General features: G+C 36.6%; 1 protein-coding gene across 17 annotated transcripts in view; it reads left to right on the forward strand.

The window, feature by feature from the left end:
• The window catches only part of ANK2 (ankyrin 2), a 328,351-nt gene that overhangs the window by 57,454 nt on the left and 253,239 nt on the right, over positions 1-17,658 (forward strand). For 2 of the 17 annotated variants that reach the window (XM_077882362.1, XM_077882356.1), the window contains exon 1: positions 9,162-9,728. The exons of 11 other annotated variants lie outside the window; for them this stretch is intronic. In XM_077882362.1, the coding sequence (XP_077738488.1) occupies positions 9,600-9,728 (129 nt within the window). In that variant the 5' untranslated portion in view covers positions 9,162-9,599. Of the gene's footprint in view, positions 1-9,130; positions 9,729-17,658 lie in introns of those variants that run through there. 4 more of the 17 variants (XM_077882342.1, XM_077882357.1, XM_077882371.1 and 1 more) reach the window with 4 other exon arrangements.

Here is a 17,658-nt window from a genome sequence, read left to right on the forward strand (position 1 = left end):
TTTTTTTGAATAAATGGTATGTCCTGATAGGTATTATTTGTATTTTCTGGTTTGCTATCTTAATTGGAGTCAGAACTTAATGATTCCTTTTCCTTATACCTGGTGTCTGCACTTCCTCACACCTCTTACAGAGGAAAGGAAGCCGAAGCTACAAGATTCATGTACAAGAGGGTCACGTCAACTTTAGAGCTATTTGGTGCTAATGGCTTAAACATTCTAGTTGACAAATAAGCACTAATACCTACTCTTAAAGACACTTGCAAAACAATCTGATCACAGAATTTCTAGAGGTTCCCAAAACCTCCTCCCTAGGTTTTTACACGTGTTTTGGACATATCTGTAATGGAACAGTGGTATTTGTCAGGTATTCATCTTTATTAAGTCCTTGAAAAGCATTCATATTAATTTTCATAAAACAAAAGCTTTCTTGCACTTATAGTTCATTACATAATAGAAGACTTATTTAAATTATGTTACTGTTATAACAAATACAACTGGGATAAAAAATTTGGTAGTAAACATACATGGCTCTTGGTAAACATACAAATTTGTTGGTGGGAGAAGAAGATACACACGCTTTTTTTTTTTTTTTTTTTTTAAGAAAGCTTTTTTTTGTTTCAAGTTTTTTTTTTTTTTTTTTAAGATTTTATTTATTTATTCATGAGAGACTCAGAGAGAGAGGCAGAGGGAGAAACAGGCTACCCTCAGGGAGCCTGATGTGGGACTTGATCCTGGGACTCCAGGATCACACCCTGAGCCGAAAGCAGAGCTTAACCGCTGAGCCATCCAGGAGTCCCTTGTTTCAAGTTTCTATTTAAATTTTAGTTAGTTAAAACAGTATAATTGGGTTTCAGGAGTAGAATTTAGTGATTCATGACTTATATATAACACCCAGTGCTCATCATAACAAGCATCTTCTTAAATACTTATCACCCATTTAGCCCATTCCCCATTCACCTCCCCTCCAGCAACCCTCAGTTTGTTCTCTGTAGTTTAGAATCTCTTACCATTTGCCTCTCTTTCTCTCTTTTCCCTTTCCTTATGTTCATCTGTTTTGTTTCTTAAATTCCACATATGAGTGAAACCAAATGGTATTTGTCTTTTACTCACTGACTTATGTTGCTTAGGATAATACACTCCAGCTCCATTCACATCATTGCAAATGGCAAGATTTCTTTCTTTTTAATGGCTGAGTAATATTCCATTGCATATACATATAAATCATATATATGTATATATCTCACCCCTTTTTAATTTTTAATTTTACTAAGTTGGTTGGATTGAATATTGGCTAAAGTTTCTACCTAAACCATCAAGTTTGTTTTCATATAAAATTTTCAACATGTGAAATATAATCTATTGCAATTTTTCAGTTAACCTTATCAGATTTTGGTGACTTTTTTGTGTTGTCAAATGTTTAGGGGTGCAACTTTCTGTTAAGATTTATTCATTATCAAAACTGTTTATTAAGAAAAAAATAAAGCTTCTGAAATCCTAAAATATATATCATCCTACAGTACATATTGTTTCTACAATTTATTTGGTGCTTAAAATGCTCATTTGCCAACATTTATTAGTATCTGTTCTTATGCAAATTAGTATAGGTTGGTGGAGAGGTAGAAAAAAAAGTGAAATAAGTTGAACTCTATGAATTCAGATTACTGACCTCTCAACTAAGTGATATTACATTGGGGGAACCAGACTGTATGTTTGTTTTTTTATTTTTATAACTCATCCCTTTTGTGTCATTGTCTTCTCTATACACAGTTTTATTATTTTAAGTCTTTATGGGTCTGTTTCTCTGTTTTGTTGTTTCTGCTGTATGCTAGGCTGTCTTTTATTTTTTTGGCTAATTACTGTTCTTGGAAAATTATTTATGCAAATAATTTGAGGCCAAGGATGAAGGTCACTCCTTCACAGAAGATATATATTTACTTAAGGCCCTGTGGTTAAAAATGATTTGAACATCACTCTAAACCAAGTTCAAGGCTTGAGTTTTGTTGAAACTCCAGGCAATAAAACCCGGCTGTAAATCTGCTGGAGAGCTGGTTATTTATTATTCTACCCATAGCCTAAGACTTTAGATTTTTGAGGTTTCAGATGATTGTAGGGAGGCCCCTCATTAGACCCTGCACCTTATATAGATACTGACATTTGATTTCTACCCCCTTGCTTATGATGTTTTCAAAACAAAAGTTAAAATTTTCTAGGGAAATATACTCAGGAAACAAAAGCAAATTCTCTGCTTGTTTATCTCCCAGTGGTTCCATTTTCCTTCAGAAAATCCTTATTATCATGTAAGCTATTTATTGCTTATAAGAAGTTATTTATATTTTATCCAACATTCCTAGTTTGTTTCAGGGGGAGGGTTGGTCTGAATGACTGGCTTCTATTCACTGGAAACATATGATATATATATATATATATATATATATATATATATATATATGCTTTGTATTTCGGTGATTGATTTGATTTAGAAGTGATAGAAACACTACATTGCCAAAAAGGTTTGATTATGCTGTAGCATTGAAAATGTGGTTTCCAGAGAAAGTTTGATTGAATTTTATGCTTTGGTTTCCATATTTATGGACCATGACTCTGCATGAGTAGGTATAAAATGAAAAGTGCTGGTCATGCCTAAAGCAAGAAACATTGACTGCCTAGCAACAGATTTTATTTATAGGTCAATTAAACAGGGGTTGCAATAAAAAGGATAGCTTATATCTGTTGCTGAAGAAATGAAAATGGTTCATGGAAACTCTTTATCAGTGTATATGTGAGGAGGGCGGGGAGATAGTTAACTAAATGTGGTAGCATCCAGAAGCAGTAATAATCCAGATGTTTATACCTTCATAAATATTACTAACCACTCATGGATACAAGAGTGGCACTTTGTAGCAGTTCAATTTTCTGGTACCAGCAATACAACCACAAGAGGATTGTTTTTTGAATGGCTGTGTTTATTGAAACAACATATTTTATAAGTGTTTTATATTTATTGCTGTATCCACTGCACAAAAGCTCTACTGGGTATAGAATTGATTGTAGGAATTGCCAAAAGTGTTTATTTCCATGCATTAGTGATAAGGGCATTGGGTTGGAAAACTGGAGATCTGAAACATCTGTCACTGATTTGATGTTTGATCTTCAGCAGATTTGGATATACTCTAAGATTACATTTTACCCTCTTTCTATTGTTAATCTTGGAAAATAACGAGATATTTTTGCTAACAATTGGCCAGGAATGCTGAGTAAGAAAGCTATAATCCATGGTCCATAGAAAGTATAGGATTAATATAGCCCAGTCATTAAAAATGCATATTTACTAGCTTTTAAGCCTTACTGACTTATATGCAAATATAAATTATTTCACAAAAATTTAAGATAGACATGGCTTAAATTTGGAGTCATGTAAGGAATAACAATTAAAAATAGTTTTGTCTCAATGCCATATGATTTCACTCATATGTGGAATTTAAGAAACAAAACAAATGAACATAGGGGAAGGGAAAGGAAAATAAAATAATATGAAAACAAAGAAGAGGCAAACCATAAGAGACCCTTAACCATAGAGAGCATACTGAGGGGTTGCTGTAGGAGAGGTGGGTGAGGATATGGGGTAAATGAGTGATGGGCATTAAGGAGGGCACTTGTTGGGATGAGCACTGGGTGTTGTATGCTGGTGATGAGTTACTGGATTCTGCTCCTGAAACCAGTGCTGCACTCTAAGTTCAGTAACTTGAATTTAAATAAAAATAAATAAAACAAAATAAAATAAGTACATTATCAGGTAACCATTAAAAAATAGTTTTGTCTCAATCAAGAAAAATTAATCTTTGCCTTTTGTAAATAATCTAATTAAAACATGGTCTATCATATTTCCCAGTAGCACTTCTCATTGACATTATGTAAATGTAAAAATTTCAAGTATTTATCCAACTTCTCTCTCCATTACCAATAAAGTTATTTCTTTTGAGATGCTAAAACCACTAACATATAATTCCTGAATAAAAATATAATTCCTAAAATAAAAATAAAAATAAAAATTTCTTTATGGATAAAGACACAAATCTTGTCTTTAGGGATCTTTAGGACTAACAGGCTTACATCTTAACCACAGTTTAGCGCTTTTTATTTGACCAAAATAAAAGGGCTCAGAAATATGCCCAGAGTTTTCATGAAAAGCTGTTACATACCCAAAAGGCAACTTATATGTGTTTTAAACCAAGACAGTAAATTGTTAGCAGGAGTTAGAGCTTAACTCCAAGGTCTTAATCCCTAATGGACTATGGGGCATTCTGATCCAAGATCAGTAAGTTTTTCAGAATAAAAGTCCATTTATGAGAAGAGAAGAGCCCCGAGAAGACATTTAAAGATATGTAGAAATGGCTTCACACTTGAAGCCAAGCATTTGAAGATTGTGAAGCCACCTTCTATTTGAGATCTGAGTATCTGTAGTTAGAGTGACTGTAGATCCTACACAGTGACTGAGATGGTGTAGAAGTCTGAAAATAATTCACTTACAACAGCTGGATTGTTAAGACTATCATTTTCACTAGTGGATCCCCAGTCCTTCTTGACTGGCTCATATTAGACCCTCAGTTACTGTATTTGATAAAAAGGTGGCACCAGAGATAGAAGCCATGCAGTAATGAGATAACAGGGAGAAAAATTTTAACTGAAACAAAGTGTCTTTAAAAGGCAAATATTAATTTCCGGTCTTTCAATCTAAAATAACATATAGTAAATTAAAAGGACGACAGATTTTAGCCTTGTGAGGCTTTTCCAATTTCTGAATGAACTTATTTCTTTATTTCCTGTCAAAGTGAGCACAGAGAAAGTAAATTCGATTAAGAAGCCTCAGCAAAGGGATTTTTCTGTCAGAAGAGTTTTTTTACAATGTGTAAATCCAAGCGCCTTTACATGAGCTGACTCCAATTTACGCAAGCTAGGCTAATGCATATTCATCTTTTTTCACCTGGGTTCACACCTTGGGGATGAATGAATAGAGCCAGGGATAAGGGTCAGGGGGATGCAGGGAGAAATAGGCTGTGTCTCTCTTTTCCTTGTGGCTATTTTTTTTTCTTTCTCTGTGCCTTTTCCTTCCCTCTGCTCACTGCAGATGTGGCTGCTGCCAGTAATCCCTTGACCATCCTCACAGTCCTTATAGGGCCACAGTCCATGGTGATAAAATGCTAACTATTTGTGACCTACACTTCATGTGGCTTTATCTTCTTTATGTAAAGCGATCACCAGAGGGAAGCTTTTCGCTTCTTGTGTACTTACCCTTGTTATTAGCTGGAAAGTTTCTACCAAACATCAGAAGTGCTCAGAGCTTGTTTCAGAGGCTTGAAGACAGGGATCTTGAGACCACTTCTCCTTCCTCATCTTAAACTATAGAATATATTTTGACTTGGAACTGGGGTGTCCTTGCTTCCATTCCTCAGGCAGAAGTAGAACTACACCACTTTGATATTCTAATTTTAATCAAATCCTCTCCTCACAAAACTGTTTTCAACAGAAAGTAGGATCTAGTATTCTTAGCAAGCTCTGCTTTATTAATTTTGTGTTGTAAAATTGGCTTTTGGATTTGGTTTCAAGTAAAACAAACTGGAAATGAGGTATCATTATTGTCATTCGTTCTGTTTGCTTTACCTTACCTGACCATTCGAGAGTCTCAGAACACACATGAATCCTCAAATACAAAAAAAACACCATTGAACTTGAGTAGAATGAACTCTTGGCTGATAGCTAAGTGAGCAGAATCTTTCTTTCTTTCTTTCTTTTTTTTTTTCCTGATTAGGTGATGATTTAACTGTCTTTGTGGTGCATCTGCTTCTTTTCCCACTTACCACCCACACTCCATTTGTGGTAGAGTGACAATATATGCTGTTTAATTGCATAGCTGCTTCTCCTGGGTGAGGTTGGGAGAGAGAGTGGGGATTAAGTTGCATATGGCTAGCTCAGTTGTTATTGAACGATGCCCTGACTGATGCCTGATGTCTGCAGAGGATTTTCTTTGGATTCTGATCAATGGAGTGCTGGATTCTGAGAACAGCAAATGGCCATTTTCTCTCTTGTCTTTAAAATGAAGTATGTCCTCTCTGAAGGGCAATCTATGTAGGCTGGCTCTCAAGTTTAAATGTAAACGACACAGTGTTCCTTACTTTGAAGGCAGACACAAGCTTATCCCATTGATGGCCAAGATGCTTTGTGGAAGGAAGCAGCTTTTGTTACAAGTTTAAAATTCAGCCAGTATTATATCTCTGCTGGAAGCTTGATGGGAAGACTACTTTAATGTGGCGCATGTATCCTTTAAATGGCTGGGAGCTCCTGGGACTGGAACCTGGTGCCCTGTCTGTGCAGAGGTCAGTTGGTGAGTGTGCCCTACTCTCTTTCCTCAGAAAGACTGACACTGATTTTTTTTCCCATTCAAACAGAAATCATAGGAAAATTTGAGCAACACAAATATACAAGAAGATACAGTTTAAAAAATCCTTTCCTCAACAGCTTACTATTGAATAAGTTAGTTGTAGAGAGACATTATCACTGCATGGGAATGTCTAATGTGCCTGGTGCTCCAAAAAGAATTCTACAGGGCCATCCACCTCAGGGGGAAGCAATGTGTTCTATGATTAGAAAAAAGATAAATGAAACATTGTACACTAAGAAAGGACTTGTAGTCGGTTTATTTCACTTAAAAATATTTACAGCCGTCTGAGATTTCCTGTTTTGTGATTTGAGTAGTAGAACCCAGAATGGGTTTTTTTTGTTGTTGTTGTTGTTTTTGTTTTGTTTTGTTTTTTTTTAGAGTGGGTTCCTTCTCCTGAGGTGGGCCAATTTGAGAGTACTTAAACTTGGCCCTCTTGCCATTGCAAACTGTCCTGGGAAAGCTATCTGGAACAAGTTATTTGCCCTCTAGTGTACTATAAAAACACAGTGACTTTGCTTCTCTGCATTGCATCTAAGATATAATGAAAATACGTAAGCGAAGTAGTTTAATTATTGTTTTTAAAGATTTGGCAATCACATGCTTTGTGAAATATTTATGTCATTCAAACTAACACCTAACAAAGTAACATCTGATTGATTACCATTTCTTCCAGACAAAGTAATGAAAAAGTTCTCAAACACTGTTGTAGAAAAGGGAAAGCAGAGGCACTTGGCTGGTTCAGTCCCTAGAGCATGCGGCTCTTGATCATGAGCTTGAGCTCCCAGTTGGGCAAAGACTTTATGAAAGAAAGGAAAAAGAAAGAAAGAGGAAAAAGAAAGAAAGAAAGAAAGAAAGAAAGAAAGGGAGAGAGAAAGAGGAGAGAAAAGGAAAGGAAAAGGAAAGAAAAAAGAAAAGAAAAAGGGAGGGAATCTTGGGGACTAAAATGGTTAATCCTGCAAGAGCTTGTTATCAGATTAAAGTTTTAAAAATGTGTAATTTTCCCGGCATTAGAAAACAACATAATTCAATTGATACTGTTCAATTTTATAAGTAGGTCTATCGAGCTCATTAAAGGCTAATGAAATAAACTTGGGTTTTTGTTTGTTTTTGCTTTTTAAAAAAAAAACAAACAAACAGGAATTCCCCACTTTCTTCCCTAGCTGTGTTTGTGATTTTCCACCTTCCTTTTGGGAAATCCACAGAGGGGAGACTATATTGTGAGACAAGATGAACAGGTGCTAGAGGGACTGGGGAAAAGAGCATTGTTCCTGCAGAAGCCAGAAAGAGTCAGCCTTACTAACAGGGAAACCACTGTGTGTCTGTAGCTCAGCCACATTTTTTTTGGGACACATGTTTTTAAGTTAAAAGGACATCCATGAATCAAAACAGACTAGCTTGGTTGTAAACATTTTAAGAAAGTATTTAGATGAAGAAAAAAGGCCAGATGGTGTTAAGAACACATTGTGCTCCAGTCTCACTGCTTTCCCTGAACCACCTTCACTCCTAATGACTGCTTTGACATCCTCACCACTGATTATCTCGAAGTCCTCACCACTGATTATCTTGAAGTAACTCAGAGGAGAAAAGATTTCAATTATGTTATATCAAGTGGCAGGCAATGACTCACCTAGTTAAGAACATATAGGAATCCTCCCCACATCCACATATTATCTTCCCAGGAAGCTTAAATACCTATGTGTGTTTCCTTGCAAATACGTACAAGATTTTCCAGAGGAGGGAGTTAATAAAAGCTAATTTTATTTATTTCTCTTAAGGAGATGAATTCTCAGCTGTTTATGTCAGAGAGGGCTATGCTTCCCATGCATAAGAAACTAATAGTGCCGGCTGGAAGTTAGTTGACCCGTGAACCGTCACGGTGCCCATGAAGGCTAGCCCCTGCCATGGCAATTATTTTTTCCTTTGACTGACTTTTGGATCAGATTAAGTGCTGGGTTCATCCTGAGTTACCAGGTTGTATCTTCTTCTTTCATTGTGTTTCCCTTTGTGGGTCTATATCCAGGAACATCTAGAAACATTAATCCCACTTTACTTCATCACATTACTTAATGTTACCTTGGTATTTAACAAAAGCTTTTGGTAATTAAATAATGAGTACCTGTGTGCCTGTTAGAATGAGAGAGAGTTGTCTTAGGTGTTGCCGGCCTTCCTGTCACCCTTTCTCAACCTCTGCCCTCCTCTGCCTCTTTTGAGGGCCCCCTCTTTCTCCAGGGGGTGGGGTGGGGGATAACCTGGCTGAGCCCAGATTATGCTGTGTATGCTGTGTGCTCACTGACAGCTCCTTTCGAGTCCCAGCTTAATGCAGCTCCCTAATGCAGCCTCACGTGGGTCTGTAAATGACACAGTGAGGACCGGGCTACTCCCAGCCCTTCCCAGACTGCTCACCCGTGTATTGCTATAGCGGTGGCCTGGCAAGTACCTCCAACGGTGCTTGTCTTCTCCCAGAATGGCAGCGTTGGTTCTTTTCTAGAAATGAACCTTGGAGGAGGGAAGGGCTGAGATTTAAAAGGCAGGAATTCATGTCATGTGCTACAGCAGAGCTGCCGTAGCAACAGCACTAGCAGCAGCAGCAGCAGCGAGTCATTTAGTGAGACTGCACCATTTTCTTCTCACCCTGCATAGAGGTGTGGTTGGAAGCGGCAATAAACTACCCACCCCCTAGCAGTTGCACAGAGGTGGCCTCTTCCTGGCTCCAGTCGGAAGACACAGACTGTCTGGAGGAGTCCCCAAAGACTGTTCCAATTGGTGATGTGTGTCTAAGGAAGGCTTTTTCAACTAGTAGGATGCTTGCCTGCACTTGCGGCCACCCAACTGCTGAAGAGCTCCAAGTCTAGTGCTCCGCCTTCCCCCGGGACCATTTCCGAGTGTGGGTGCACACCTATGCCTGCGTGTGTGCAGGTGTGCGCTGCTGGGGGGCTTGGCCTGGGACCTTGGTGCGTTCTGGTGAATTATGGGTGCTGCAGAGGCTGGAGCAAGATTATGACCTAGCTCCGGGGCGGAGTGGATTATTTTGTGAGTGCTCTGGCTGCCAGCCATTGCCCTGGTGGGGAAAAATCACATCTCCATCTAGCTCTAAAAATCACCTGGCTTGCTGGGGAGTGGAAATTGAGCCGCGGTAACTGCTTCTGCTGATTTTCTCTGCAAAATGGCTCACGCTGCTGCTTCTATTAAAAAAGTTCGAGAGGCTGAACTGGATGAAAAGGAAAAAACCCTTGAGAGGGAGAGGAAAAAACAACGGAAAATCCCCAGGGAACGTATGGAACGGAAAAGAAAGGTATGAGGAGCATCCCTTTAGCCCCTTCCCTCTGAGGCTCCGTGTAGAACCATCCAGCCTCAGAACTGGCAACTTCATTTTTCCTTCCCTCCATCATTCCCCTGCACCATTTCCAAGCTCAGTTTGCAGCCTATAGCTCATGTCCAAATTTGCTGCATTGGGAGGAGATGCCTGAGCAGGGCAAATTTCTTTGCTTTAACCACGCAGAGCCTTCCCTTCGTTTTTCTCAGTTCTGTGTACTCAATCTCAGAGCCAGGTGCTTTATTCCACTAAGTAACTCTCAACACTTGTCATAGTAGAAGGAAAGGGCTGATTTATGGTTGGAAGGTTAAAATATTTTCCCCTTCTTGTTCCTCAGCTTTACTTCTAGATCTTTAGCCCTGTGCCTTCTCACTGACTGTGTATTTGTTGTAGATCTCTGATTAAGAATAAACCACAGGTTTTATTTACTCCCCCCACCCCTTCTGAAGGTTGAGACTGTTCTGTGTGAAACTGCACGGAAGAGTATTGGTGCAGTGAGCTGTGTCCCTGCATCTTTAAAATTTTAATTAATTTATTTTCTGGTTTCCATCATTAATCTTATGAATTTATCTTCTGACTATAGCAATTAGGTGAGAAGACCAAGGTTTAAATAAGGAGAAGAAACATTGCTTCCCTTTACATGAAACTATGGAATTGTTCTTTAAAATATTCTTTTCTTTAAAATAAAAATAATCTTGTAACCTGGTAAAACCAAAATAGTCATTTAGCCAGTGGTCTGGTTCTAAAGGGGAAGAAGATCTCTGTATATGCCTTAATTAACAAAGTAGGTCACTGAATAATTTCAGAATGTGATAAATGGCATATTACATTTGCAAAGCATAAAAATAGTGGTTTGTACACAAGCTGTTGTTAAACATAACTCCGGGGTTAGGGATGCACTGCGGATCCAGATGCTCAATAATCCATATGCTCAATGCCTTTTTTTCTCTTCCTCATTCATAGGTATGTTTATCTTTCCATTTTGGGGATGTTATCTTTGCCTCATTTTTGGAAAAACACGTAAGGACCCCACATTAAATTGAGGTCTTACTACAGAGGGACTCATCCCACTTCAGTTTTACTACTTATTTCATCACTAGTTAGCTTAAGTAACTATTATTAGGCAACATAATTAAATAAAATTAGCAGTATATTATAGTTTCCCTTCAGGGGGAAAACTTTAGTATTGCTTGTCTGACCTTTAGAAGGCCTTGTTTCAAGGATGTAGTCATTCTTTTTTTTATAACATCGAAAGTATTGTTGACCATTTTTGTGGGAGTTGGCTTCTTTCTTGACAGCTACTACAGTTCTGTTTCTAATCCTCTAAATGGAACATTGCTACATAAAACAATTTCCTGTGATTATATCTTTTTTATCTTATGTTCTCCAAAACACAAGATTACTTCCTGGTCAGGAGTGTTTGTTCAGCATTCAGTTGTGACCTAGTAACTTTGAATAGCCAGAGTACCATGCATACACTTAGAAAATTTCTCATTCTCACTCTGGATCGTTTCTGTGTATGATTCATTTCCCCCCCTTTCCTATACTTTATTAAAATTGAAAGACTACATCATTAAAATGGAGAAGTGCCAATAGTTGTTGATAATCTCAGTTGCTTGGATGCTGCATTGCTTTAGCTTAAATCCAACACTGTGGGCAAGATCATTGGTTAATAATGCGGTCGTATGACAGGATTATCTGCTCTTCACATCTAAATAATACCATTAAGCTAGAACCAAAGAAAATTAGGAGAATAATGGTATTGCTATTATTTGTTCTTGTTCTTGTCCTCTCTCTTTTTTTGAACATACCTACCCGACCTCTTCCCTTTCTACTGCAGATGTATTTGGTATTATATGAGTATTTACACAGCACAACAAATGTTTGCTAGAAGAGTGGCTGAGATTTTTAGCTGTATCAGATTAAATTTTTAGCCCTCCACACATAGAACTTCTTGAGCTAGTTCTAAAATTTGGTTTGAGAGAGGAAAAATTTACATTATTCTCTAAGGTATGTAGAATTGTAGTTCATAAAGATATGAGAAAAGGATAGTTGCCTATTAGTGGCACTCTGGAACATCATCTTCAGAAAGTAACCTAAAAATTATTATACTTTATTTGCTGTTGCCATTTTATAACCATAAAAAATATATCAGTTGTAGTGATGACTAAAGGTATCACATATATACATTTGTAAAGTATCTTGCTAATAAACCTGGTTATTTGCAAAAGTCAGATGAGACCTGCCCCAATGCAGATAAGAGTCAGCTGTGGAGCTTGAAAAAAATAAGCTGATTTTGAAAAGATTTTTACTGGAGTATAAATTATTAAGTATTAAATCAATTAGGCAGCTTCATATTTGGATCTCATTTTAAGATTCTTTTGTAAACTTGCTGTTGATTAGAAGAATCTTTGCATTATTATTTTGTACTCTATAAAACATTTTGAATAAATTTTAATTACTGTAAACTTGAAACATATTGCATGCTTAGCTATAAGTCCTCTACCAAGTGGTATTTTTTTTAAATATCTCTATTTGTATAGTAGGAGACCTAGTTTCAACTGCATTATAGGCAGACTTTATCTAAGAATAAAAATGTTTAGGCTTCTTCAAGCTATAGTGTAGATAACTAATATTTAAATATAGTATGTACCAAATATATATTGTGTATGTGTCATACTATGATAGAGCTAGAATAAGACTCATCTTAAAGCAAAGGGACCAAGATTAAGATTAGTTGAAGCAAACTAAATTTATTTTCTCAAAAGAGTACATTTTTTTTTATAGGAATAAGGATATTTTTGTTCTGGTTATTAGCTTATGTTAACTTAAGTCACTTCTTTGTATGTCTACTGTCTTATTTCTATATTAGAATCTGAGAATTTTAAGATTTGAGAAGGATACCAAAAGGAATGACCTCTCATAGCTTTTAAGACTTAATTGTAGGAAGTGATTTTAAGTATAATATTTCCTCTACAATCACATACTTTAATTTGGAAAGACATAATTTCACAGAATCTGCCAAAAACAAAACAATCCCATCTGACATAAAGCATATATTTAAATAATCTTTCTCATTTAAACTTATGATAACCAGTTATTTTCAAACAATAGATAGGTTTTCCATTTCTCAGCATGAACAAACCATCCTTCAATTCATCATAGTGTCTACAACACTCACTGGAATCATATCTCAAGAGGCAATTTCTATGACTGGCTCTCAGCATTATACATTTTAAGAAGTTCTTCCTTTTTATTATAATTTATACTATTCAAAAAGCCAGAGTTCATGCTTCCTGTAAAAATTGTAAGATAATAATACTTATTGAGTACCAATATGGCCCTGTATCTGGCACTTTACACACATTGCACTATTTAATCCTGAAACAGGTCTATACATTAGGAATTATTCTCTCCATGTTATAAATAAGGAAACCTAGACTTATGGAACTTACTTAATCATATGCAACTACTATGTGGCAGAATTGGGATTTGAACTTAGGCTCCAAAGTACACTGGGAAAAAGAGTTAATGATTTCTTAGTCTTGTACCTACACTGAATGTAGGGAATAAGTAAATCATTTAATTTGCGAATGCTTCAACTTTGTAATCTTCAAAATACCTTCCTACAACTGAAAGAAATTTAATTACTGTGAGAAGTTAAATATCATGTTTTTTAAAATTATTTATTTATTCATGAGAGACACAGAGAGATGGAGGCAGAGACATAGGCAGAGGGAGAAGCAGGCTCTATGCAGGGAGCCCGATATGGGACTCCATCCTGGGACTCCATCCTGGGACTCGATTCTGGGACTCGATCCTGGGACTCCAGGATCACGCCCTGGGCTGAAGGCAGGCGCTAAACCACTGCGCCACCCACGGATCCCCTAAATATCATGTTTGAGAGGATACTATGAATTTAGGTTTGTGATTCTATCATAACTGCATCAAAATATTTCATGAGATTTCTTGGAAAATCAACTATTAAAATCAACATTTGCTCCTTAGATATAGCAGTTGCTGTCAATGACAGACTTTGATATATTATCATTCTTTGTTGCAATTTTATCAGGCCTTGAAAATGTATTTGAATATTCACAGTTTTTTTAAACTGATACAGAAAGGTGATTCTGCCAGGGATTATGTAGAAAATGAGAGCCAACTTTTTTCGAAGTCCTTTTTTACTGAATTTCATAGAAAAAGTTCTGTTTGGTTCTTTACTTTTATCTTTTATATAGATAATTTTTATCTTGAAGGGAACAAGACTCATCGTTTCTAGGATAACCTTTGGAAACCCATCACCATCCCCTGCCACAACCACCACCATATTCTCCTTGTCCACATGGTTATTAAGTTGATGACAATGAGAATACTTATTCAGTATATATAATATACCTATCAGCAAGTTGTAAGGAGACATGAAAGATGGAGACTTTTTAAAGTTACTAATTAATATACTTTATTAAAATGGAAGAATGTTTTATTTGCAAGTATAGAGAGGAATATATCCTATAACTTTTGAATTGTGTTATAAGAATGAGTTGCAAATAAACATAGAAGATAATGGACAACTGTACTATTTCCTTGGTGTTTTGTCGGTGAACCCTCAGTGTATAGGAGGAAGGTGGTTAGCCCAGTCATCCTTCCTGTCCTTGAGTCTTCCTCCTTAGGCACTCAGCAGTCTGATTCCAAATGGAAGGCCAACTCTGAGAGTAATGATACTTAGCCAAGAACCAAGTACACAAAGATTTCTGGGCACCAAACCAAATATAATGTGATTAAAAATACAATGACAACATAATAATGTGGTCCTGTATAATGTATTACATGCCAAAACTATTCAAAGATGGCAAATCCCAATAACATTTTTTAAAGGGGCAGGGTCAGAGGAGGAGGGAGAGAGAATCTTAAGCAGGCTCCATGCCCAGGCATGGGCCTGAATCGGGGCTTGATCTCACAACCCTGAGATCATGACATGAGCTGAAATCAAGTCAGACACTTAACTGACTGAACCACCCAGGTGCCTCCCCGATAGCAATTTTAGGGCCTACATCAAATTGCCTTTATAGAATTTCTTAAAACCCCTCAATCAATATGTCAGTACTTTCAGAGACTACACTAATATAAGATAGATTGGTGAGATCTTGAGCTTTATCTGGACATTTGCTGTTCTTATGTCCTAATGTCTACTCATAAATAAAAACTTAAATGTTTTGTTGATTTGATTTCCCATTTGAGTCTAAATAAATATGTTCAAGTAAAAATATCTATTTACATGGGGAGGCTTCTATGAAATCATGATTTTTTAAAAACCCACTTTCTTCGTCTTTAGCACTCCTTCTATTCCCTTTCTTTGTTCAATTCACAAACCCTGTCTTGGCTATGACAATTATCTTCATATAAGTGATTTATACTCTTAATGGCATTCTTTGCCAACACCATAAGTTTGAGTTTTTATTAGTTTTTAATTGTAAAGAACCTCTTTCAACCATTGAGTGGGTGACAACTAACTTAGGGTTTGTAGCTGTCAAATTTGTGGGATTGTGGCAAAAAATAGTCCCAGTTATATGGCTTGAGATAAGTTTTTAAGAAGACTGTTAAAAGACACACTCTTTTTTTTTAATTTTTATTTATTTATGATAGTCACACAGATAGAGAGAGAGAGAGAGAGAGAGAGAGAGGCAGAGACACAGGCAGAGGGAGAAGCAGGCTCCATGCACCAGGAGCCTGACATGGGATTCGATCCCGGGTCTCCAGGATCATGCCCTGGGTCAAAGGCAGGCGCCAAACTGCTGCGCCACCCAGGGATCCCAAAAGACACACTCTTAATGTAAGAAAGCTACTATGAATCTGTGTTTACTTTTGGAATCTAAAATCTTTAAATACAACCCGGTATAATTTTTTCTCTTTTGTTACATTAATCTAAGTTTTTATGTTTTTATCTTGAAAAAATCAGAATTAATTCATTGGTGATCTTTATTATGAAACTTTTAATTTTATTAGTTACCCCATTCATCAATAATATTACAGCACATTTTGACATTGTAAAGAATACTGAATATATTGTAGAAGTATTTTAGGAGTGTTGTAGAGTCAGTGAAAAATACAAGGAAGTTAACAATTCCACACACATACTTAATCTTTTTATGGTTTATGTTTTCCAACATGTCACCCTTTTTCATTTGTATTTCTCAAAATAATTTCTTCCTCACAAGGAATACTTACTTTTATTCTCAGTTACAGGGACACTATACATTAAAATAAAGAATAGTATAAGGAAGGCACTTTCCAAATTTTGGAGTTCTCCATGAATTAGGAGGGGACTCATCAGCTATATGAGTGTGACCATTTTAGTGTAGAAATGACTCATGATTTTAAATGTGTACAGCATTGTGGAAAATCTCATCAGAATGATCTAGCTTCATCCCAGTTATAATAAACCAGAATCCTGAGGTAGACTAAAAGGGAAAGGAAGCAAAAATCTATATATTTTTAAAGCTCTCCTGGTGATTCCTACCAGAATTGGAATCTACTGGAATAAATATTTCTGTCCCTCCCCCTCCCCGGCCCCAACTCTTACTTTGTCCCATCTTTGAATTTGTAACAATAACAAATTTACTTTTAATAATCATTATAACTCCAAATTGCCATTGAGAAAATTTTTTCCTTTGCTAATAGAAGGCACCCTGGTAACATTTTGAAAGTTTAATGAGACTAACTGGTCTATATAATAACCAATTAATTCTGAGCATAAAGAGGAAGAACCAAGTGTTTAAGAGATAAATTGTAAAGCTTCATGATCTGTATGAGCATCTCTGCCCAAATGGAGTAATCGTCAGGAATGAGGCTTGTGTGTTTCTGAGTTCCATGTTAACTAAGCTAAAAAAAAGTCAGTTATGCAGGCTAGGTTTTTTTTTTTTTTTTTTTTAATTTTTTTTTTTTTTAATTTATTTATGATAGGCACACAGTGAGAGAGAGAGAGGCAGAGACACAGGCAGAGGGAGAAGCAGACTCCATGCACTGGGAGCCCGATGTGGGATTCGATTCCGGGTCTCCAGGATCGCGCCCTGGGCCAAAGGCAGGTGCCAAACCGCTGCGCCACCCAGGGATCCCCAGGCTAGGTTTTTGAAGGAAGGCCACTAAAATGTGATTTAAAAGTTATGTCTGAAACAGATTTTGCTATTTTGAATAAACTCAAGTAAATGTCCTAGGGATTTAATTGGTAACTTAGCAGTCTTGACGTCCTCAAACCTTTAGAGATGTCAACACTTCTGGAGCTCCTCATGCAAGTCCACAACTACTTTTTATTTCTTGTACTTGACTTTGATAGATTTTCTGTATCTTATAAAAAATCATATACATATGCATGAATGTAGGGGAAGAAGAAGGAATGAGATACTCATAGAAGTATTATCTCCCCTAACTCTTCAGATATTTCCCTTTAATATTTCTAACTCATTAACTTCTTATGGTGTCAGCTGTGTTGGTTTGTTATGTTTTTGGGGTTTTTTTTGCATGAATATTTTACCAACTGCTTTTTCATTCTTTTCCTGGTTGCTCCTTCTGTATCCCCTCACTTTATTAGTAGCTCGCCAGGGAAAACCTTTTTCATTCCCATTAGAGCCTCACTGTAATTCAATATAACCTTATTCCAGAGAAGTTCCCTTATTGTATATCATTACTATGATTCTTAGGTAATGGGGAACACCTGAATAGAAAACCATGTATGTAGTATTAAAGAAGAGAAATATCTGGGTATAAAAATCATTATAAATGTATCAACTTAGTCTTTATTTAGTCAGGAATAATAGTGTTATTTCACATTAATAATTTTACATTAATATATATTTCTTGGGATCCCTGGGTGGCGCAGTGGTTTGGCGCCTGCCTTTGGCCCAGGGCGCGATCC

The sequence above is a fragment of the Canis aureus genome, chromosome 33 (genome assembly GCF_053574225.1).
Source record: "Canis aureus isolate CA01 chromosome 33, VMU_Caureus_v.1.0, whole genome shotgun sequence".
NCBI classification, from domain to species: domain Eukaryota; kingdom Metazoa; phylum Chordata; class Mammalia; order Carnivora; family Canidae; genus Canis; species Canis aureus.